This window comes from Poecilia latipinna, unplaced genomic scaffold (assembly GCF_001443285.1).
Source record: "Poecilia latipinna isolate Pla-1442-1.1 unplaced genomic scaffold, P_latipinna-1.0 Scaffold474, whole genome shotgun sequence".
NCBI classification, from domain to species: Eukaryota; Metazoa; Chordata; class Actinopteri; order Cyprinodontiformes; family Poeciliidae; genus Poecilia; species Poecilia latipinna.
Genome location: NW_015113090.1, coordinates 347,509 through 372,234, shown reverse-complemented (window position 1 = coordinate 372,234; position 24,726 = coordinate 347,509). Strand labels below are relative to the sequence as shown.

At 39.2% G+C, this 24,726-nt stretch overlaps 1 protein-coding gene across 3 annotated transcripts; it reads right to left on the bottom strand.

Moving 5' to 3' along the window:
* Positions 1 to 866: 866 nt before the first annotated feature.
* On the bottom strand, positions 867 to 18,283 carry cdc42ep3 (CDC42 effector protein (Rho GTPase binding) 3). Of its 3 annotated transcripts, XM_015039512.1 has the most exons (4): positions 18,060 to 18,245; positions 10,051 to 10,419; positions 6,466 to 6,519; positions 867 to 2,505 (listed from the first exon to the last, which is right to left on the bottom strand). In XM_015039512.1, exon 4 carries the CDS (start codon positions 2,313 to 2,315, stop codon positions 1,275 to 1,277), a length of 1,041 nt encoding a protein of 346 aa, XP_014894998.1. In that variant the 5' UTR covers positions 2,316 to 2,505; positions 6,466 to 6,519; positions 10,051 to 10,419; positions 18,060 to 18,245; the 3' UTR covers positions 867 to 1,274. The 3 variants fall into 3 exon arrangements, with proteins under 3 accessions (XP_014894998.1, XP_014894996.1, XP_014894997.1); XM_015039510.1 differs by lacking the exon at positions 6,466 to 6,519 and having other exon boundaries at positions 18,060 to 18,283; XM_015039511.1 differs by lacking the exons at positions 6,466 to 6,519; positions 18,060 to 18,245 and adding an exon at positions 10,509 to 10,686.
* Between the last annotated feature and the right edge of the window lie 6,443 nt (positions 18,284 to 24,726).

The window sequence follows — 24,726 nt, the reverse complement described above, 5'->3', positions numbered from 1 at the left end:
AAACAGCTGATTTATGTCCGGTCCTGGACACTTGTGGCTGGAATCCAAGGAATGTCAGATGCTCCCCTCCGCTGTGCGCCTGTCCCACGCTAACACATGGAGCAGGCGCCTTGCCGGGCCCATGAAGGCCCACGGAGGCTCCCACAGCAGGGCAAGGAGGCAGAATGTCAGGAATGTGAGAGGCAGCACAATAAATACGCTCTGTGGCTCCATTCCGCAGCTTGAGACTTATTTGTTTCCTGCTGGGATTGTTTGTAAGTTTTGCAGCCTTTCTGTGTCCCTCTATGGTTCTAATGGAGGAATGAGAAAGTTCATGTTCTTTTAATTAAAGTTGCAGCAGGTAGCTTTTATAAAAAATTTTTACATATTTGTTAAAACTGTCACCATGTTGTGACAGTTTGAGACATAATCTGTGAAGAGAAACCTTCTTTTTGAGCTACTATTGCCGTCTAAAGAGATGCACCAAAAACAACCAATAAGAGCCAGGAGGCGGGGCTTAATGCTGTCAATCACACTTATTTCTGAGTTACAAAAGTTAAAAATATTTGACTTTTCAACCTCAAATTTCCATTTTTTTCTAGAAAATTTCTGACAATCTCAAGAGTTGCGTTTTCTTCAGAAATCAGGAATGTTCTTGTTTTTTCTAAAAAACATTCTGAGATCTCAAAATTTCATCATCTAACTCAGTCAAACTTAAATTTTTTCACTCAGCTTCTCCATTTTGGCTTCATCGTTCTTTTTCTTAGTGGATCTATTTGTTTTAAGCACTTAACATAATATTTTAATAGATAAAGACCCCAACAAAACAAAATCAAGGATATACTTCTTTTTTACCATGACTGTATCTGCTAAATAAGGACACAAAATAGGAAAAATTAATTTATTTGTGTTACAATGTCAAAAACACAAATATGCAGTGTTATGTGAAAGTAAATTGAAACCATGTGTTGAACAACAAAAAGTGCATTATTAGATAAACTGAAAATGTTCTCTGTTAACCTGGAGGACAACAGGAGAAAATGAAAATGTTCAGCTGAAAATCAAAGGCACAACGGAGGTGAAACAAAAGCACATGCATCCTGAACATGCTGCCGGGATGGAAACAAACATAAAGACTCCATAGAAGCTAGAATACTTATAAGTTTTGACAATAAAAACATAAGCAGCTTTGTCTACTGTAGCTGATTTTCATCTCAATGATATATCCAGACACCATTTTGATTACTCATAAGTCTTAATTTTAGCTATTCCCTACTTGTCCGTCGCGGCGCAGCTTAAGGCCGGCTCTTCGCTGCAGGTTTATCCATGATGTTGAGCACGTCGTCCAGGATGGACGGGCCCAGGTCCAACTCCAGGGAGAGGAGCGACCCTGTGATCTGGCTGAGGGAGTCCTGTGAGCCGCTTTTCTCCTTGGAAAGCTCAAACTCAAAATCGCTAATGCGTCCCTCCTCCACGCCGCTGTCCCTGTCCACCCAGTCCTTGTTGCACTTGGACAGCTCCTGCTTGAATCCCACGGTAATGTCACTGTTAAAGTATCCGTTTCGGTTGAAGACGTCGATGTTCTGGAAGTCCATCTTGTTGTCGAAGCTGTCGTAGCTATCGCTGCTAGCGTTGCTGTTTAAGCTACCATTAGCTTTGCGCAAGCTATCGTCGCTGATGAAATATGGCGACGGCTTCTCAAACCTGCCCTCGCTCTTGTTTAGCTTGTTAGCCTTAGCAACCGCCTTCAAGGTTGACTTGTTCGCGCCTTCCAGCAGGTCCAAAAGGACGTCAGGTTTCGACTGGAGATCGGCGAAAGGCGACGAAGGCTCGCTGTCGAAGACGTCCATGGACCTCAGTAGGGCGTCCATCTGCAGCATCTCTAGCTCGTCGGGGTTTTCGGCTTTCAGAGGAGGTGATGGACTCATAAAGTCCTCCAGCGGATCTGCTGGCACCGGGAAGACGGTGGAGGAGATCAGCGGGAGGGTGAGCGCTTGGCTGCCTCCGATGGTTGGGAGTGAGATTGCATTCTTGAGGACCGGTGAGGGCGTTTCGGCGAAGGAGGCGTCACTTGTGCTGTGCGCTCGCAGATACTCACTTTGGTTGCCATAGTGAGCGTGGACGTCCTTTTTTCCAGGCAGAAGCTCATACTTCCCCTGGAGGAAGGACATGTCTCCAAAGGCGTCTCGTTCTCCGCCTTTCCCGATGTGGATGGTGTGGCGGAAGTCGCCAAGCGGAGGGCTGATCATGTCAGGAGACAAAATGTCTCTCAGCCGACATTTTTTCCCCTTCTTGCTGCTGATGGGTTTCAGGTAAATGGGAGCTTTGGCCGGCATGGCTGTTTGTTGGGAGATTGCGTCGGATGTTTAGGATGAAAACGCTCTGCAGGTCTGAACGTTACTGTTCCCCAGCGGAGGGTTTTCAGTTACATTCTCAGAAACTCTCGCTGCACGCAGGAGTCTAGGAATAATGGCGGCATTGATCTGGAAACGGCTCTCCAGTCGGCAGCAGAGAGGGGACACTTTTCTGAAATCAGACGAAACAGAGAAAAAAACGTGAGTTTTCAAAAGTTTACAGAGAAATCTGGGAAAAACTTTCATGACTGTCATAAAACATGATGTAACACCATGACAGTCTTCATGAACATGACCATTTTAATGTGTGTTTTAATGGAACTTTGCAGTGAAAGTCCCATTATTTACCAAATAATGACACTGATGTTGACTTTATTAGCGTCATAATATTTCGACTTTATTCTCATACAACGTCAATCTGGTAATAAAGTTTAGTAACTGATGAAATATTAAAATTTTATTGTTGTAATATTATGAGTTTATTCTCATTATTACAACTTTATTCTTATGTAATTTTATTTTAAAAATATCACCTTACTCTCATTTTTTCCCTTTTATTTTCATACCGTTTTCTTAAAATTATGACTGTATTCTCTAAGTATTACCACTTTATTCTCATTATTTTTTTATTTTCATACAACTTTATTCTTGTAATTTTGTGACTTTATTCTCATAGTTTAAATTTTTTTTATGGCCGTAATACTCTGTTGTTCATTCCATCCCCTTTTATACGTTTACATATAAAATGCATTGATCAGATTGGAGATGTTAAAGTATCAGGAAGATGCTGCTGCAGGCTTAGCTACTGTTTGCTGCAGTATGACGGATTTATTAGAAAGAAATCATTACCACACGCCCCAGAAATAAACTTTCAGCATCCTTAAAGAGTTAGGAAAAAAATCCTCTTGTCTCGCATTTGAGAGCAAAGGAGGATCAGGCCTAAATCTGCAGACTTTGCTGCTGCATTTACACATCTTCTGGTCTGCGCCAGCTCTGGATGTGCTAATGTGGAACAGCTGGGCTGCAGATTGGGGCGAGCGGAGGCAGAGAGGGGGATCAGAGCAGGGCAGCCTGTTTTTGGAGCGAGCTACTGCTCCAGCATGATAGAAAGAGCTGCACTAGAGGAGGGCAAAGAGGGGAGGAACAGGGTTTACAGGGCTTTACGGGGATTGTGTGAGAGATAAGAGTGAAGAATTACAGAGCAAAGGCATCTTAGGAGGGAACAGGATGCAGAATGTGGACTGGTTTTTCTTTGAGGAGCAAATCTGTTGTAACCATAAGATCAGAGGTGAACATCCAAAACTTTTACTCAACTTAGAGTAACACTACTTAAACATATTTTTATTCAAGTAAAAGTCAAGAATAGCCACCCAAGTAAGAGTAAAAAAGTATTTGGTAAAAGGTCTGTTCAAGTAACTGATCAAATGACCAGTCATTTAATATTTAAAAATTACATTATTTATATGAATTATTGTCATTTTGGTCCTTAAAATACCAAAGTGTTCACTTAACTTTATATCTTGGTCCATCTGCACTGCAAAAACATAAAATCTTACCAAATATTTTTGTCTAGTTTCTAGTGCAAATATCTTATCATACTTGAAATAAGACTAAACAAACTTGAACGTAACTTCTCAGCAAGAAACGGGAGTTTGTTTTAAGTAAATAATTCCTTATTATTGATGAAAAGTATTTTTCATTGGCAGATAAATTAACTTGTAAAATGGGAAAAATGTCTTTTTATAAGTGAAATAATCTGCCAGTAGAACTGGGTTGCTAGGTAACGGCCGGGCTTGGCTGGCGTTGCTAGGTAACGATTGTGAAATAAGTTAAATAATCTGCCAGTGGAACGAGCACTTTTTCAACAATATTAGGAATAATTTACTTAAAACAAGCCTCTATATATATTGCTAAAAGTTCATTTTATGTTAATATAGTTGAAATAAGACAAACTAAGATATTTTCACTAGAAACTAGACCAAATATACTTGGTAGGAGTTGTATTTTTGCAGTGCAGATGCACCAAAATATAAAGTTAAGTGACAATTTTAAGAGTGAAGAATGGCACTTAAATGTCATTCTTCACTCTTAAATGACAATAATTTAAGCTTTAACAAAAACTGCAGGTGTGTGTCTGTGTCTGGTGAATTTCTGGTTAAAACATGTTTGTCTTTCATTCAGTGGGGAGAAAATCCAGAAATTTTACTCAGTAAGAGAAGAAATACTTAATAATAAAATTACTCAAGTAAAAGTAAAACATAAAGAATAGTAAAAATACTCCTACTTAAGTAGATGTAACTGAGTAAATGTATCTAGTTACTACCCAACTGCATATGATCATCAGCTAAGTTACAGAAATGGAGAATTTGGTCAAATTGAGGACATTTTCCATTTTAAACCCGTTGGAGAATGTCACCAAGTTTAGAAACTAATGGAATAGAAGAACAGTCAGTAAAACAGCTTGTGGCTGAAGGGAGGTGACAGCCTGTGAGTAAGACGAGCGCGTTCCCATTTATAGACATATTTAATTAGCAGAGAGTGCCTGGCCGGACTGGTCCACACCTTACATTTCACTCAGGAAAACATCCACATTCCTGCAGCAGCCAACCGAACCGCCATTCCCTCCTTATCTGAGTCACTTAACAAGTTTGTGTTTCTTCAGGAAGGCCATTAAGGGACACACACACACACACACACACACACACACACTGGGCGTTTGAATCCAAACGGCCGCTGCTCTCGTCACAACTCCTCCGTTATTTGAAAATGAGGTTTACGAGGCGAAATCTCAGTTTATCACTCAATGAGCTCATTGGTGTTAAATATAGCTCTGACAGCCGGGAGGATGTGTGCGAGCGTGTTGAATGGGAACTTAACTTGAGGGTTGGTGAAAGTGTTGGTGAGAGGCAGCGGTGAAAGGTGTGACACGCGTGAGGCAGAAAGTAGGATGAGGTAGAAGTTAGTAGAAGGAAATACAGCAAAAACTGCACTTGGTTGTTTGTTTTTAAATTCAAATTTTTATTTAGGAACAACATGAAAATGTGAATCATCTGTTCTCATCTTGTAAAACAATATTTTACAATTGTCTTTCCATTGGACTGTATGAATCCTGACGTGCGGTTCGAGGCCAACAAAAAGAAAATATCTTGACCAATGTGTGAGAGAAACATACATGAACAAAATGGCTGCTGTCAAGACGATGGCGGACAATCTGCTTCTGCTCTCCTACTGCGATATAGTTGACTACTTAGTGAACAGGAAGAGTACGTACAAAATGGATGAATACAATCAATGTTTGTAAAAGATGTACAAACTCTGGTGACTGGCAGAGTAAGTAAATGTTGTAACAAACATATAGGCTACATGTCTGTCTTAGCTAGCAGGTAAAAGTTGCATTAGCCTAGCTAATTTTGCTAGTTTGGCAGCAAGTACTACAGTAAATCACTGATATTTATCTTAGTATTTACACATAGGGGGGTTAGACTACTCAAAAATTGTAATTGAGTAATTGTTGTAACATATTTGTTTATGTTGTAGGAATGAAGTGAGAGCTAGTTCTAGGCTTGTGGCATTGTTGTCATAGCAACTGCCTGCCAAGATGGCTGCCAGTTACAAAGTTCACAGACATGTAACGCCTAGTGAGAGCTATGTATACTCTTTCATGTGGTTAGTCAATATCCAGTACATTTTATTCTTTTTGTTTTATTTTATTTTCGCTTAGAACAGTTGAAAAAGAAAAACAATGAAACGAAACTTCAAAACAATAAAACAGATTATCTTAACAGAAGAGAGAAGCTAAAGAACATTTTCATCAGTTTCAGATGAAAGTCTACTATATTGTCCAACATTCCTCAAGTCTGTCCTGTTTCAGTCTCAATGCAAATGTCAGTTCTTCCATTCAAAGAATGTTCATGGAGTGCAGGTATTTCATCATTCATTTCCGAGTAATTGCTTTTTTACTGGCAATTAACATTATATTAAAGATATATGTTTCATAAAACACTTTTACACAGCTTGGTCATTTGTCCAGAAACAGCTTAAAAGTTTGGAGTAATCCAATATGGGTACTCTAAGGTTTCCACTTGCCGTCTATGAGAAGGCAACTAATACAGTGAAAGCCTGAACGGCTGACCTTCGCGTCAGGCTTCATGCTGGAGGGTCAGCTGGGCTTTAACGGCAGGAATGACTGGAATTCAAGGGGACATCAGCAAAACATGAGAGAAATTATAATTAGATGCCAGTCTTCAATGCCTTAGCTTTAATGAAACCTTAATCTGTTAAAGCTGGTCTCTAAGTTTCCTATCTCTCCATGTGAATTAGGTTGGTTTAAGTGTAAAGTATTGAAGCGGATATATGGTTTGATTATTTCTTTATTCTTATATTTAAGAATCCTTTGACCATTTGAGGATGAAAGAGTCCCCCCACTATTTAGTCAAATTATTGTTTATTGAATTAAACAGAAAATAGGTCATGCTGCCGATAGTTAGAGCTGCTCCAAGCCTTCTTGGTGAACAGATTTTCAGCAGCACACACAAAGTATCAGCATTGCATATTATGGGATTAAATTATGTTGTCATTGTGTTTTTCCTGCAAGACTTAATGAGCATGGCCATTGCCGTTCTATGCAGTTTCCACTAGACTCATCTCCCATCAGTTTTCCAGCTTTGATGAAATGAGATTTCTCCCATTGAAGCAAATTTCTATGGCTAAATTTCAACCAAACAAAATTTCTTTGCTGTTTTAGCATTGAAATCTGCCTGTAGTTTAGTTTTTGCAGTGAATTAACATTAACACTCGCACTGCGGATGCAATTTCTAGTAAGCCTTATAGTGTCGAACTAGAGCATTACGTTAATGTTAATGATTGGATAAAACTTAAAACATCAGTACAGTTGCAAAGGGGCTGATTTATAAATCACATAGCAATCTTACCAATACAATATGTTCAAAAATAGTTTGTCAACCTGGCTAGGGATCAAAATGCAAATTCATAATTATCAGATTGATAAAAATGTGACGCTGGAGACTTCTATGCTGAATAACAGACAAAGTTAATTGAAGTTGCTGACTGAGTGATTTCACGAGTCACTGTAGGCTGTTAACAGTTGAACAGGTGTATTCTAGCAAAACAAGCCCTAGATTCACACCATGCTTTTGGATCGACTCCAAAACTTAAACCAGCTCGGCACGTGCTGCGAAGTATAATCTAAGTGATGTCGCCACCACAGATTGCAGCCCTGGGTTTCATTTACACCTCCTGGGAAGATGGAAAGCTGATGGCAGCTTCCTCTTAGAAATGCTTGCCCAAGCAGTCATGCAGTCATAACGGGAGTGGTGCAGGAAGAAAACAGTGTCATTGGGTCAGCAAAGTGTATGTCTGGACTACCAGGGATCTGGAGCCACTCCAGCCACTTAAAACTGGAAGGCAAGGCAATGCATGCGAGGTGATGAAGCTTTGAGTGTGGAGGCCGATAAATATAGAGCCGGTATCGGGTAATTAAGCTAATGGCTCGTGATCTGCCCGGGTATTTCTGGACACCTTAAAGGCGCTTGTGATATCAGCAGCTCGGTATTATTCTGAGATGCAGCGTAATCTTACTGTAGTCTAAATAAACGCTTCAGTTTGCTGATGCTTTACAGTCTGCAAGCAGCTGCTACCTTCTTTTTAAAAATAGATACAGTGCACTTCCCAAAATATCCATCGAAGGATGACCAGAGTGACCTTTCACACACAAAAAACCACCATACTTTAATCTACATGGTGCCTTTCTTGGGAGAATTTGGAAGTAAAAAGAGTCCAGCTCCTCCCATGCTCTCTATAAAACAACAATGATGCTACCGAATCCCCCTCTTGATGTCAAACTATGACCTTGACTTGGGTCACGCCTTTGCATTTCAGAAAGACCCTCTGTTTGGGGTTGTTATAAAAAGAACATGCCACAGAGGGTAATGGCAGCCTTACAAAATACAAAATGCAATGAGCTGTTTCCTCAATTATAGGCAAAGGCCTTGCTTTCAAAGAGTCCAGTGGCTTGGATGAATAGCAGGGTGGAGTATTTGTTCTGTGTTTCTTTCTCACTCCCCTCGTGCCACCCGCATGTATGGCCGGCACTTGCCAGAGTTTTGCTTGGCAGATGCAAGCAGGGGAACTGAATCAAAGCGCTTGAACATGAAGAGAATGTCAACATGTGCCGGCAAAAATCAACACTGTTCTTCTTGTGTATCGCTAAAGGCCTCTTCAAAATCCTCGACTTGGTAGAAATAAAAACCAAGAGTAGCTCTGCAGAGCAAACAAGCTTTCTTTACAAGCGTGAAGCCAGAATATGAATGTCTCCTGGAAAACAGGGATACTAGAAAAATTGCTGTTCCTCACGAAACAGCCATGAGAATGCTAATCTGCTGAAAGAAGCTGCTGAAGAGAGCTGAAAACAGCTGAAGGGAGACAAACTGAGGACAGCTGACTAGACGGACAGAGCTGAAAATATTTTATATGGAGCCCAATGGAGGAAGGGGTGACATGCCTGCACACCGGATGTGCTTGAAAGTAAACCATAAAACCTACATCACTGATTCTTATATTTACTCATAGCAGACACCTGTGGCTACATTTTGATGCATAAATTATTTCTGTGGAGTGAAATATGTACAAACAGCAGCATTTTGTTTGTGAAGAATTACTAAAAGCTGAAAAAGCATAAGTTGCTAGAGTGCGCGCTCTGCCAGTTGAAGAATTACGCCATTGGATTCCATTGTAAATCTGAAAACAGCGAAAAATTTGCATAAAACTTAAATCGTGAGTTTAGAAAAACCGTAAAAGATATCAAAATGCTGAGTAACATGAAGATAGCTTTACATCTTGTGACTTGTTTAAAAGCTGAATGGAGTTTTTAGGTTGAAGTTTCCAGAAGTAGGAGAGTCTTAAAGAGCAGAAAGTTTTAGCTGAATTTTGTGGAGTTCTGAATATTTTATATGGAGCCCAATGGAGGAAGGTGTGATATGCCTGAACTCCAGACGTGTTTGAAAGAAAACCGTAAAACCTACAGCAATGATGCTCATATTTCGTCAGAGGAGACAGCCATGGCTACATTTTGATGTATAAATTATTTCTGTAGAGTGAGAGATGTATGAACAGCAGCATTTTGTTTGTGAAAAAGCAGTGAACAAAAACCCAATGTCAGTTTAAGAATTCTGCCACTGTAAAAAAAAAAAATCTGCATAAAATATAAAAAACTCAAATCAAAAAGCTGAATAATATGAAAATAGCTTAACATCTTGTGATTTGTTTAAAAGTTGAATTACGTTTCTAGACTGAAGTAGGCAGAATAAACAGGCTGTTGAAGATAAAGTTTTTGCTGAATTTCAGTGGAGCCAAAATCTGCATAAAAGTTAAAATATTATAAAAAGTATGAAAGCTGAAAATGCAAAAAGATACAGCAGAATTCTCCTGAAGAAGCTGAACGTTTAGATAAATGAAATGTTGAATGTACAGAACTAGTATGGAAGATGTAGTAATAAAGAAAAGCACAATCTTAAGGATCTGATGCGGTTTTACTGTAAGGTTACATGAATGAAAGCAAAGCAGAGATTTTTATAAATGCTTGATCATAGTTTTATGGTTCAAACCATTTTCTCAGACATGCATGTCAGCAGCAATTCTCCTGCAGCATCACTCGGATCATGTTAGCATGGCAGTGTGAGGTCAAACATCTCTCCCTTACCTCGGCTGGATCTGAATCCTGCTCCGGTATCCCTCAGGATGAAGTGTGTATCTGTGAGTGTGTGTGCCGCAGTGCTGCTCCTGCGGCGTGCTGACAGTGTCCTGCCTTCTGTATCCGCCTCCGGGCGCTGCGCTCCGGATGACTCGGACGTCTGCTGGACAGCTGTTTGGGAATTGCTCTCCCACTCCTTTTTCCTTCTGCAGTCTCCTCCTCCACCTCGCCTCACTCCCCCCACTGGCTTCCTCCTCCTCTCCCTTCTTGTCTGTTTCTCTTCCTTCTCGGTCGTCTCTCTCCTGCAGCACCTGTGCACGTCTGTCCACCCTCTTGCAGAGCTTTTTTTTTTTTTTTAGCTGTTCCTCAGCTCTGTTTCTGCAAAATAAATATGTGTTATTGGTGTGGTCTCTGACTCTGTCCTCGTTTAACTTCCCACATCTGATAAGATCCAATCTGGGACTCACCCTGTCTGTCTTTGGCGCCTGTCCTGATTTTCCTTATCTCTGTAAACATGCACACTCATTATTTTCCCAAACTCTAATTTTGCAAACTCACTTCATTATGAGATATGATTTTTTTTCTCCCCTGAAAGCTGCAGCACAGCGAGGCATCAATGACTGAACAGACCAATTGTTGCAGAATACTGCAGCACTGCAGCACGTGTAGGAAGAGCACATGGCCAGCTGCTGCATCACACCATGCTCTCACTCTGCCTCCCTGCCATGATTTCTAAATGAGACACAAGGTGGTGTGTGGGGAAAAAAGGCTTCAAAACTAACACATCTAACAACTAGAACACCAAGCAGAGGCAAATCTGCCTTTTTTATCCTGAAAATTCCCATCACCGTGGCAACCACTCTGCATCAGGGGTGATGGGAAACAATTTTTTTCCTGCAAGAAGGGCAAAAGGAGAGGTGTGAGACTCGGCTTGCTCAGTCTTTTTTACATGCTGGGGGAAGGGAGCCAAAAAATCAATCAGTCCACATCGTCACCCTCCTAAAATAAAGGCCTGAGTTATTCTGTGCCAAAAGTGATTTTGGCAAAAGAAAACGACAGGCCATTTTTTTAGGAAGGTGACTGTATTTTTTCTGCTGTCTACGTTTAAGTTCTGACTGAAGGTGGATTCACACCAACCCTGCCTGGTCCACTTTAATCGAACTCCAGTCTGTTTGCCTAGAAAGTCCAGTTCGTTTGAGGAGGTGTGAATAAATAATCAAACTCTGATATGGACCATAAAAATCAAACGTCCGCCTACAAGCCTCGGTCTTCATTCGATTGAAGTGAACCCTGGTGCATTTTCAATGCATATGCAAATGGCAAGCGGACCTGAAACTGCTCCAAACAGAGGAAGTGGACTGCAGCGCAGGGCATTCTAGGTAAATACAACAAAAACAAACGCTAGCTAGCGTTACCTGGAGAAACTAAAGACAAATGAGAAATCCTACAACCGCTAAAATCTGACACCACTCCATTTTTGTTTACATTAAAGAAGGAAGTTATGCTCGGTGTCTTCTTTAGAGGGTTTTATGTCGCTTCCTTCAGGGGTTCTTGGTGTAGCGCCCCCTCAGGCGAGGAGGGGAACAGGTTTTTCAATAGTTTGGTTTGACGCAGTGCATTATGAAAGAGAACCATGGCAACTTAAAATGCATCAAATGTTGCATTTGAACCAAGTCTATCAGCAGTGAAAACAGCCTAAAACTCTTCATTCATTGCTCAGAATTAAGATATGGAGAAGTTGGGAGGGGGACTTCTTTATTTCATTCATTTTCTACCTTACTTGAATAGCCTGTTTTCTTGTTTTTCATTTTGGGGATTTTCAAGGAAACCTTTGATTAATAATTAAGAGCTCCAAGATGCTAAAAAGTCATTTTTCAAAAATTTCGAGTGGCATTTATTTTATAGAAACGAGGTATCAAAATAGTCCTGCATTTAATTTTTATTACACTACATTTTTCCCCTTCACTGAATAAATGTACTTAAATTAAAAGTATGATTTTTTTCGGTATGAAATTATTTATTAAAACGTAATTTTAAGACTTTTTCACATCTTTTAACAGGTAAACCAACATGGGTGGAGGTCCCACCCAATGTTATTTCTTACACGATGAGTTCATAATAAATCTTATGCTGAACTGAATCCTGGCCTGTGTCTGTTTGTCATGAATGCATCCTCTGTCTAACGTACACCAGCGTTATTTACCACCAGTTAAAGAGCAGTTATGAATGGGCTGCTTTGGTGTTGTCAGATTGGCCCGCGGTGATGTCATAGTGGGACCCATGTGGCTGCCACATGATCATTACGGAGGACGCGCAACACTGTCCTTTCATTTACTGTAGAAGCGCGCTAAACCGTGGAAACTCCAGGATGGCGGAGGCTCTAATAAGCAATGTCGCCTGGAAGATTAATCACTGGGAGATTTTGTTGTTTGGTAAGACAGCTACACACTCGTCATTACGCAGCTTTAGAAAGTTACTACATCTATTTATTTGTTGCTTCTAGACAATTTGTGTTTGTCTAGTTCCAGGGTTTGGCCTCAGTCTAGCCAATAAAACTAATTTAAAGCCTCAAATGTTACATGACTATTTGAACAAAGACAAGATGGTTCATGAATATTGTCTATGGAAAATTTGTCATTTTTAAAGTATTGCCATTTTGTTTCTACTCTGGGGTCTTAAAATAATCAGAAAACACATTTTGGAAAAAGAGAATGGAGAACGGCTTGTTCATATTTGTTTAAAGGTGATTTATTATGTTCATTACATTATTTTTGCAGAAAATTGTTTGTCTGCTCAGAGCGTTTTAGGGCATCTTGCCACTTTAAATCCACCAATTTAAATGCTGTTGGCCAATTCAACGATTACACTCACATGAAAATGGCTGCAAACAGATGAGCAATTAGACCACCTTACATGTTCGAAAAGCATTAGTAGAGCAGAAAGTTGTCTTTTCCAGCAGCCATTGTGCAAACCATACAGAGATAAAACCAACTGACCAAAGATGCTGGAACTCTGCTTGGATTGCTCGGTAATGGGGCTGAGCTCAGCTGGCGTTGCTAGGCAACGGTGCAGTGACTTAGCAATGGGGAGATTTTTAAATGGCTCATTTTCCAGACACCAAAGAACACTAACTTATTACCAAAAAACAGCTGTTTTGAAGTGCTTTTACTGTTTATAGAAGCAGTCAAAACCCAAATGGAAGTACAAAAACATGCAAAAAGTGACTTTTGCATAATATGTCCCCCTTAAAATGATGTAAACAGACAGATTGTTTCCAATCTAACAGTAAAAAAAAACAGGTATATAAAAATGACTGCTGGTACTTTTAGTGGCATTATGATGTGGAAATTAAAAACTACTAAAACTGCAAAACCCTCGGCTAGTTTACCAGAAATGTAGAATTGGACTCAATCAACATAACTGTGGAAATGCAGTTATGTGACGGAGCAAATTTTGTTTGTCTATCGTATTTTAAATGTAGAAATTGTGCCACTTCCTGTATGCTGTGGGTGGTCCACAGCAGTTGGACAAATACAGGCATACTTGATGCAAGGTGGGAACAGTAATGGAAGCTTAGAAGCAAAAATAACAATAATTTTAATTAAGTTAAAGTAAATGTGCTTTTCGACTCTTGCTTTGTGGTCTTTAGGTATTTGGAGAAACTCATTTTACTTGGCAGCCTACCCAGAATCAGAATGTTTTGCAACTTGCAACGTTTCACAACTTGTTCTTCAACAGATTCCTCCAGAGAGTCCAGGATTGAGCAGCAAAATGGGAACTACATTTCTCTTTTATGCTCATCAGAACAGCCTTTAGTTTTCCTTCAAACTCACCATTATCAGTTATACTATGGTTCCTCTGTATTAGTAAGTTGGGAGGTTGAATATTTGGTTTACAGCATTTAGGTTCAGTCAGAAGTTTACATACACTGATAATGAATATTAATTTTTGACCTTGAATGATTTATTCTAATTCTTTTTTCAAGTTGGGAATACTGTACATCGGTGGTGTCAAACTAATCTCCATTTTGGACCATAACAAGATAACAAATGCTAAAATATGAATAAATAGCTTTTCCTGCATTTGATGAAAAATGCAGGAAAGCTAAATAAAGCTAATAAAACTAAACATCATTTCACTTGGATGTTGTGCACCATTAATATGATGTGTAAATATTGTACACTGCAAAAACACAAAATCATGTCAAGTATTTCTGTCAAGTTTCTAGTCCAAATGTCTTATCACACTTGAACTGAGGCAAAACTAACTCACAAGTAACTTTTCAGCAAGAAACAGGAGCTCATTTTAAGTAATATTTCCAATGGTAGATTATTTCACCTGTAACATGGGAAAAATGTTCTGTTATAAGTGAAATAATCAGCCAGTGGAAATAGAACTTGGTTGCTTGGCAACGGGCTTGGCTTGGCTGGCGTTGCTAGGTAACAGTGTTGGGCCACTGGAACTTTTTATCAATATAAAGGAATTATTGACTTAAAACAAACAAATATATCTTATTGAAAAGTTTCTTGTAAGTTATTCCATATATTCTGAAATATTTGCACTATAAACTGACAGAAATACTTGGTATGATGTGTTTTTTCAGTGTCATTTCTTTTTGCTTTAATTGTAAATAAATACTAAAAGTTATATTTCCCTACTCTGGATTATAACTCCAGAATTTGTTGTGTAATTCTGTTTTTTACTGTGAGCAGTAGAAGTTTAACGTTTTTTAAAGTTAATTCCAATATTCTTCAAATAAAAGCTCTCTATCCGGTTTTAACCTCAGTTTTCTCTTTGAGGTCCAAACTGTTCCACTGATGTCACCGTTCCCAAATGGAGACGCTGTGAACTGGATGTCTGTCAGGTAAACAAGCCTCTCCTTGTCCGGTGAAGTGAACACATGGAACAGAGACCAGCCTTCAAAAACAAGGCACTTCTTGTCATTTTCTCCACTTTTACTCGTGTTTTTACTCACAAGGTTCATGGTGACTTGCTCATAACTCACAGGTTTAGCTCCAGTTGTGTGCAATGTTGACACAGTGCTTTGCCCGCGTTCACACCCATTCTTGAGTAAGCTGCATCATTATCACTCTGCGACTGTGAGAGCCGGGGAAACGAGGAGAGGAACATGGTTGAAAACAAAAAAATACCAAACAGAAAAACTGAAAGCTGTCTATTCAAAACGTATCATGGACTGCAGATCTTTTATCAGGTTTTTTGTTTTAAAACAATCAGTAGAGCTTCTTTCTCACTGTCTGAGAAAGAAGCTCAAAGAAGCTCAGACTAAACATTTCCCACTTTAGGATTTCCAACATTATTTTTATTTGGGAAAAATTTCACGCTTTAGACAAGACTGTCTTAAGTCAGCTGCAGTTATCATGCCACGCCACTGGAGGGCGCTGTGATTTTGACATATAGTCATAATGCGCATGTTCTTTTGGCATCACTACCCTCCTTTTCGTAAACAACCCTGCAGCCGTGCGGTTTGTGTTGTCTCTGTTTTCACACCTGTGTAATTTCAAACTTCCTGAAAAGTTTTAACTGGATTCACAAAGCGTCGGCATGAGGGGACATTTACACGAGACCGCTGACTGGAAACTGCCAGTATTTTCAGAAGTTGATTCGGGAAAAGTTTCACACTTTGTCAAGACTGTAGTTGTCATGCTAGGCCACTAGAAGGTGCTGTGATTTTTGCGTGTTGTTGAAACACACAGGTGCTTTTGACCCTTCGCTTCCACCTGATCTAACAGTCACTAGCTGCGTTTCCATTGACCATACAGTTGCACAATTTGACTTGGTGATTTTGGCTCATGTGACAAAGACATTCAGTTGTTTTAATAGTCATTTGCTAGCATTTCTAAATCCTTAAAAAATGGTGTCATCAGCTAGACATTGAATGTTCAGCATAGCTTGATCAGTTCTCAGAAAAGTTTTCCTTTCTGAGCTGCCTCTTACCTTTTCCCTCTCCGGCTCCTTAAACTCATTTATTTTCATTTTGACAGGAAAGGTTTCACAGCGCTCGCAGTCCGGGGGCACAGGCCGACCGTCTGCCTGCGGGGGGAAGAGTTGGATGGGATTGTGGGTAGTCTAAACAGCGTCTTGCTCTGCGGCTGTATCTCAGAATGCTTTTCTGTGTGAGCGTGGGCGACGGGCCGTCCTGAATTACTGCAGACCACACGCACCATGAGGTAGCGCCTTGGCTTCTGTGCCTTATTTAGCAAGTGAACAAAGTTTGGTCAAGGTGAAGGCTGGAATTTGGGAGGATGGGATGGCGAGAGGCCAAGAGTCAAGATGTTGCCTCCATTGTGCTCCTCTGGCTTTTTACTTCTTATTAACAGAGTTGGGTAGTAACGAGTTACAAAAAAATTACTTTTAGGAGTATTTTTACTGCTCTGTACTTTTTACTTTCACTTGAGTTATGAAGTATCTCTGCTCTTACTTGAGTAAAAATTCTGGATTTTCCACCCACTGAAAGAAAAACAAACATGTTTTAACCAAAAATTCACCAGAAACAGACACTGCAGTATTTGTTAAAGTTTCATCAGTTTTTTATTGAAAGAAACTGATTTAGAATAATTTTTTGCCTGATTATTTAAATATGAATTGTCATTTTTAAAATTACCAAAATTTCCACTTAACTTTATATTTTGGTCCGTCTGATTATACAATTTTTAAATATTAAAGGATTGATCATTTGATCAGTTATCAGAACATGAGTAGACTTTTTCCAAACACAGTTTTACTCTGAGTAATTTCTTGGATGGCTACTTTTTACTTGAGTAAAGATATGTTGAAGTAGTTTGACTTTAACTTGAGCACAATTTCTGGGTACTCTGTCCACCTCTGATTATAGCCATTGTTTTCTATTGTAAGAATATTTTAGTTGTTTGTGATCATTTTTAAATACCTGTACTGGGAGCCCAGATTTATATCCTTCTTGAACTGAAGTCAGGGGCCACACACAATCAGTCCAGAGGCCACGAACGGCCCCCGAGGCCACATTTTGGACACCCCTGTCCTAATGCATACCCATGATTTGCACCAGAACAAGAATTTGGTATCACAGGAGTGTAATTTTAGCGGTTCACTGCAAAAACATAAAATCTTACTAAGTAATTTTGGTTTAGTTTCTAGTGTGAATATCTTCATACACTTGAAATAAGAATCTCACTAATTTACAAATAACTTTTAAGAAAGATAGAGAGCTGTTTTAAGTAAATAATTCCTTAATATTGATGAAAAAGTTCTAGTTCCAACTAGTGCCCGTTGATTGTGAATGCCCGTTCACAATCAACGGGCATTATGTCGTTACCTAGCAACCCCAGCCAGCCCAGCCCTGTTACCTAGCAACCCACTTCTAGTTCCACTGGCAGATTGTTTCATTTATAGCAATACATTTTTCCCATGTTATCAGTTAATTTATCTGCCATGGGAACTAGTTCTGTTCAGCAACATTAAAGATTTATTTACTCTAAAAAACCTCTACATGTGGCTGAAAAGTTACCTTTAAGTTGGTTTGTCTTATTTCAAGTGTGCTAAGTTATTTGGACTAGAAACCAGACCAAAATTACTTGGTAAGATTTTGTGTTTTTGTAGTGTATCATCTAAAGTCATGATCACGTCACTGAATGAAAGCAGAGTATTATCTGTCATGCCGGAGCAGATCTTCAGATCATTTGAGATGTCCTGTTTGCTGTTTTGATTTATCTTCTGCCCTCTGGCAGAGTCTGTACTTTGTTACAAAGGGGCTTCAAACTCTGGAAACTTGTTCCAGCATGCTGGAATTCAGAGCATGCACACAGCGAGCGGCCGTTACGTAATTCTCTCTGTAAGGTTTAATGTGAATAAAATGATGTTTGGATGGTGTTATTGAGCAACAGCTGAATCTTTACCAGCCATAAGGGAAATGAAGACATTATTCCGCATTTCTGAGATATAAAGTAAACAGCTGCCCTCTTCGTGTTACATCAGCATTGCATGACAAGTCTGCGAGGAGAGTGACCGTAACTTGTTCTTACTTCCAATCTGGTCAAATGATTGCTTCCTGTTCTCCTCGCCATCCACTGGGAACCAAAGTGTCGCTCCTGTTTGGTTTACAAGAGTCTTCATATCTGCTTGCTCAGGAAATAACATTCCAGAAAGTCTTTATTTTCGCTGACGCACCGATGTTGTAAATGTTTTCAGGAGAAAAAGTGTGACGTCAGCATGAGGTTATGCTTCTGCTTTCATTTGCTGTTGCTAATTCTGGCAGTAATAATAATCAGTTGTGATCCCTGAGTGGTTCTAGGAGTGTGTGTGTTTGTCACTATCAGAACTAGATAAAAAGGCAAGGAAAAAGTTTTAATTAAGTAAAACTTCTTCCTAGCGAGGGAGAGGGAAGTAGGTCAGTTAGTCTTAGACTTTAACAACCTTTTTGTAATTTTGTGACAAAATAAATATAAAAAAGGTGACCTAAACACCAACTCTAACAGACCATCAGTAGAGCAGATATTTAAATGAGCTAATCAGCCACTGCTGTTATCTTAGCTAATAGCAGCTAAAAGCACAAAATAAGCATCAAGCCTAAAAACACAGAGCTGTAGCTGGCTGAATGTTCTCTTCTTTGTGTGGGAAATGTTTCGGTGTCTTTCAGTGTTGGATCCTGATACATTTTGTGGCGTTGTGATCAGTTGCTATGGCAACGCGTCTGCGTGTAGCGTAGCCGACACATAGAGAGCGAGGGGGAAAAGTGGCTTTGACTTATATTTTAACGGTTATTCTGCGTTATTTTTCCGTTTGCTGCGGCTCATAGCACTAAATTAATAATACCGCCATCTCCATGTTTAATTTTTTACGGGATTGTTTTAGCGCGGCTGCGGACGGCGTGTAAAAAAATCGTCTTTCTGCCCTCCAGCATTGTGCGCAAGCGCGAAATTTAAAACGTCATGGATGTGAACAATAACATGCAAGTAGTTTCCGAAAAGTTTTACTGGCTTCAAAAAGTACCTCCAGTCACTGAAGTCATGTAAACAGACGGCTCAAACTAATAAAAAAAATTCTCTCATTGTTCTGGCATTTATAAAATAGAAATATTCTTATAGTCACTTCGTTACATCACTAAAACTATTTTTAGACATTAATTTAAACCAAAATAACATGGCAGACTACATGTAATTTTTGGTTAAACACTTAATTAACTCTTGTATAATACATTAGTTCACAACCAGGAGCTTACATTGTTTACAGTTTACTACAATATTGTTTTGTCTGTCCTTTAAATGTTTTACTATCATTAAATATAACATCAGTTGGCATTACATTCCAGATTTGAACAACACATTTCTTTTCTGGATGTTACTTCTAACTTTACTGATTTATTGATGTGTGTATTTATTTCCAGAAACCGAGTCGTGCTTCATCATATGTTTGGTTTGCTGAATGACTCAAAGGTTTCCAGCTGCTGGTTTAGCAGGATTTAATGAAGCTGCTCAGTTGTTTGGAGTTGGAGTTAGTTTAATTGTGGTGTTTGGAATTTGAAACACATTCTTACTGATTTCTCACTTTAGCAGCAGATTCCTACATGACACGGATCGCTCATTAAGGCGTGTGATTAGTTTTATAACAAGGCAGCAAATTAAAAATCCACCATCTCCATCTGCTGCCCTTATTATCTAAATAGATTTAATCTGATGATTTCATCATTTATTCTGTTAATTTAACTTGGCGTACACTTCATAACTTCACTAAATGACCTCAATTAATCATTGATTGGTTTCTTCTAAAACAATAATACTGCATGAACGATGTTTCTTGCTTCTTTTGTTCACATCCTGAACAAGAATGTAAGGAAAATTAAATTGTGAAAGAAAAAACCTGAAAAGCACAGCATCATGTTGTAGACCAGGAGTTACTTAAAGCTTTTTAAAGCTCTGCCAAACTCACAGGTTCTTGTACCATACAAAAGGAGACCATAAGAAATCTTTTCAAAAATGTTTTCCATCTTTCACGTGAAATAAATCCTGTACAATGCAACAAAATATACATATACATGCTAAAAATATATTTGGAAAAGGAGTGAAAACTTGGTTGCATAAGCACTGGAACCCTACATGAACTTTTTTTTTTTGCTTCTTTTTTTATTTAATTTATTTTAGCTCCTTTACTGCCATGAGGACACCAGTGTCCTTACTTTGTATATTTTCCTGGATTTATTTTTATTTTTAGGTTGTAACATTTTGCTTCTGTGGTTCACTTTCACACTCAATTGGAAAAACCTGTTCCCCTCCTCGTCTGTGGGGGCGCTGCACCCTGAAGGAAACAACACAAAAACCTGTAAAAAAGACATTAAGCACAACTTCCGTTTTCACAAACATAAACAGAAATGAACTTTTGCAGATGTGTGATATATACTAGGCTATATTAGCACATTTGTTCTGGTTGGATTTACCCAGAATGCCCTGCGATATAGTTTAGTTCCTGCTTTTGGAGCGGTCTCTGTTCACGTATGCATTCAGACCGTACCAGAGTTCACTTTAATGAACCAAACAGGGCTTGAGTGAATGCAGCCTCAGAAAAATACTAAGAGAATTACATTATTATGTTTTCATCCAGGTTGGAATACGTCACACCTGACCAAAATGTTTTTATGCCATAAAACCATTTCTACTGCGGTGTATACCTTTTTTTGATCCACTGTAAACATTTTTCTATTGTTTAGAAAAGATGCCACTGTGATTTGAAGGTGGGAAAATCTGTGAAAACTTGGATCCAGAATCCACCAGCACCGCTGGTATGTCTTCTGAAAGAAATCCAGTTACATTGAAACATTCCTCTACTCTTATTCAGTGACCATACAGGTATTTAACAATGCATGCCACACACAGCACCGTATTTTCTGAGCTCAAACATAGGAATTACCTCAGACAGGACAGTGCAGAGGTCTGTAATAACTGCCTGCATCTTTGGCATGTGTGGCAGGAAGATGTGCTGCGGGGATGACATAAATACCAGGGAGACCTTTCCTTCGTGTCTGGAGGTTTTTAAACGCCAAGCCTGTGCGAAGAAATGGATTGATCTTATGAAAGGGAGGCTTTTGATAAGCTGGAAACAAACCGTGTGCTGTCAACATAAAGAGCATCAAAGAGGAGGCTGATAATTAACAGGGAGTCTAATCTTTCAACTCGGCTTATGATCTAGTGTCCCCCGTAAACATCCAATATTCTGCATCAAGAGTTCAGTTAATGAACATCCTAAAAATGTTCCCAGACCTCGTTGCTATAAAAATGCCTCACTCGCTTGTTTTCTGCCCTCTTCGGGGTCACAGGGGTGATCGAGTTTACCCCAGCCAATCAGAGAGAGGCAGATGAAACCTGGACTGGTCACCAGTCCGTCGCTAGAAAATACAATAAACAGGATGTAATTATCTCACTTCTAGATGCTTTTACTGATGGAACAAAAAATGTTTTTATACATGTTTGTCTAAACTGTCTCCATGTCATGACAGTTTGGTATGACATGTCAGACAGATAGTCTGTGAAAAAATCAAGCTTCTCCCAATGCTAACTAGAAACAACTGATCACAGCCAGGAGGCGGGTCTTAGTGCTGTCAATCATGTCAATCCCCAGTTCCTCCTTGAATGCTAAAGCTAGTTAGCATGGCAGCAGATAAATGGTTTTCCTGTAACAGTAAGTTGTTTCTACACCATTAGCACATTTAGCAGTGTGTTCATGAGTTGATTGACAGCACTAAGCCCCTCCTCCTGGCTCTGATTGGTTGTTTTTGGTGGGGAACAGTGCATTTCTTCAGACAGCAATAGCAGCTCACAGATTATCTTTGTCAGATCAAACTGTCACGATTAAACTATCATAGTTTTAACGAATAAAAAATATATTTTTAATAAAATTTTTATCACGTCTTCATGACTTGCTTTTGATTTCACCATCTGATCTAAGGTCCAATACAGATTAAAACATGCCAGGGATTATCTGGATCTGTAGTTATAACTATTCTTGTTTCTGAAAGTGTTACATGTTAACTGTTTAAATATTAAATATCTATTTACAGTACACTCTGCCAACTGTACAAATGTATAGGTTCATGTTTTCATGGACTTTTAAGTCCTGTTGTAACCAGATACATTTAACCCCTTCATTCCACCTGCTAACGAACCCTGCTAGTCAATAAGCCGTGCAGCAGAGCCACAGAAAGTCTTCCCTTCTCACAGTAGCCGGGTCACCTAGAGGTCAAGGGCCGTCGGAAACCACATCTGGAAATCCTGATTCCCACGCAGAGCAGATCAAAAGAGATCATCAAAGTGATCTACACCTCTCCCATGTGGTAAGTGTTTGACATGGTTGGGGGTGGGACATTAGCTCGGTTCTTGTCCCCGCTGTCGTCCTCCCAGACTTGTGGCTAAATCACGCAGACAGGCATATCTGACCTGCTCCATCTGGGCCTGCTTATCCCTTTACGTGGCGGACCGAGACGAGCCATCAGCCGCCGCAGACAGACGAGACTCTGGTATGACGTGGAGGATGGATGGCTGGAAGAACTTCCCGTTTTCTAGGAAATGCGTCAGGCTTGACAGAACGAACCGTTCAGGTCACGTTGAGGTCTGACAATCGGTTATTGCTGCTGTGCGCAGCGATAAAAAGAAATAAAGTAGGGCTGGATCGATTAATCGAATTAACCGTGATTAATTGATTATTGAATTAATCGGCAACTCATTTAATAACCAATTAATCATTAACTGGTTTATACAGATTTTAAAAGGGTAACTTGGTTGGGAAAAAAAAAATATTCAGAGCAGTAATTAAGCCAAAACTGTACATAAAATATAAACATTTTGCAGTTAAGATAAAAACACTTTTGTCTGTTTTAGCCAAAACTATTCAAGTGGCAGTTTTAGCTTCAACAAGTTTATTTTTAGTAAGCATTGCCTAAAATGGCAAAAAAAAAAAAAAAAAATTAGTCAATAAGCATTGCCTAAATTTTTAGACAATTCCCTTTATTAATTCCTTGTTAAAAAAGGAATTATTTGTTTATCTGCATCTTGTATGTATTCCCAATGTATTAAAAAGTGTAGGGCTGAAATGACTAATTGTGATTAATTGACTGTTGAAATAATCAACTATTTTAGCAATTGATTAATCATTACATATACAGACTCAAAAAACTATATTAACAGCGTTGTGTATATAAAAAAAACTTAAGTAGTTCAATTAAATATCTGTAGAATGTGCCATTTTTATCCGATTAATCTTCAGAATAATCGATCAATCGGTTACTAAAGTTGCAGTTACTTCCGGCCTGTTAAAGTTAAAGTGTAAAATGAAAAGAGAGGATCAGAGAACGGCGACGAGCTGAGCTGCAGCAGGGCTGTGGGCCTGATACGGTTTCCAGTAGACATTCCTTTACGGTGAGAGTGTGCGTTTGTGTTTCACCAGGTGCCTGGAATGCTTCTGGACAAACACACAATAATTCACTCAAACAGCCTTTTGTGTTTCTCACCGCTGCACATTTAAGTCGGCGAGGAAGACAAACGTTGGACTCTTTGGGCAACAATGGAAATCTCTGTACGGCTGCAGAATTCCCCAACAGTCGGCCATTACATTGTTGGGGATTTATGTTCCCCAGCGGAGCAGCTCACCCGAACGTTCAGATACCAGAGTAAACAGGAATGTTCAGCATTGCGCTCCAATATTCATTAGTCACTGCGTTTGACTTAATCAGTTCAACATAATTCAATGATCAACAGCAACAATGTGCCAGGAATGTCGGCGTTACCGTTAACTGATGGCGTGACTAACGGCACCACGGGTTCTGTTTATTCTCATACCCATAAATAGTCCTCGACTTTCACCTCACTGGACGTAAAAGAAAATAACTGAAGCTACTTTCAGGAATTTTAGATAATTAAAGCTACATTTTAGGCATTTTTCTACCCTGAGATATTTCAGAGCAGTGGGGTTACGTATCAGTACACCCATAGTGTTACGTTACAGAACGAGGACTGCATGGATACAATGTTGGGTGAGAACATTTTCCACAAAGACATTCAGTTCATGATAAATTAACAAAACAGGTATCAAGAAAACAGGCAGAGGGGTTTAAAAAGGGCTTCTTCTTTTATATAACCCAGTGTTTGGTTCAGAACATCTCAATGACAGCAAACTGCTCAGAATAAACCCACATCACCACTACTCCACCACCGAACCTGACAGGAGGCTGGAGGCATTCGGGCTGATCAGGAGTTTAATCAATAAATGTATTGTCATCTGGATGGATGGATGGTTAACAGCTGGTTGGTTGGTTGGATGGATGGATGGATGGATGGATGGATGGTTGGTTGGTTGGTTGGTTGGATGTTTAACGTATAGATGGATATTTCAAGTTCTATATTTAATCAATCATTAAAATCAAAAATTGATTGTTGCCTAAACAGGTTCCATGTTGCTGATAAATTAAAAGCCATTCATGAAAAAAGGGATTGTGTAGACCTTTCAAAATAAAACTTCAAAATAAAAAAAATCATATTTTTTTAAAGACAGAAGCTTCTTCAGATTTGCTGCAATACAGACTGCTATAGAAGATCTTTCCTGCCAACAGGAACTCTGAAGAATTTGGATTAATGAGTTACAACAACATTTTATTTCCCTTTGGGATTAATAAAGTATTTTTAAATCTGAATTTGAAAACTAGCTGAT

Excerpts from the sequence above, each read along its gene's own strand:
- cdc42ep3 (XM_015039510.1), bottom strand. The coding sequence starts at position 2,315 with ATGCCGGCCAAAGCTCCCATTTACCTGAAACCCATCAGCAGCAAGAAG.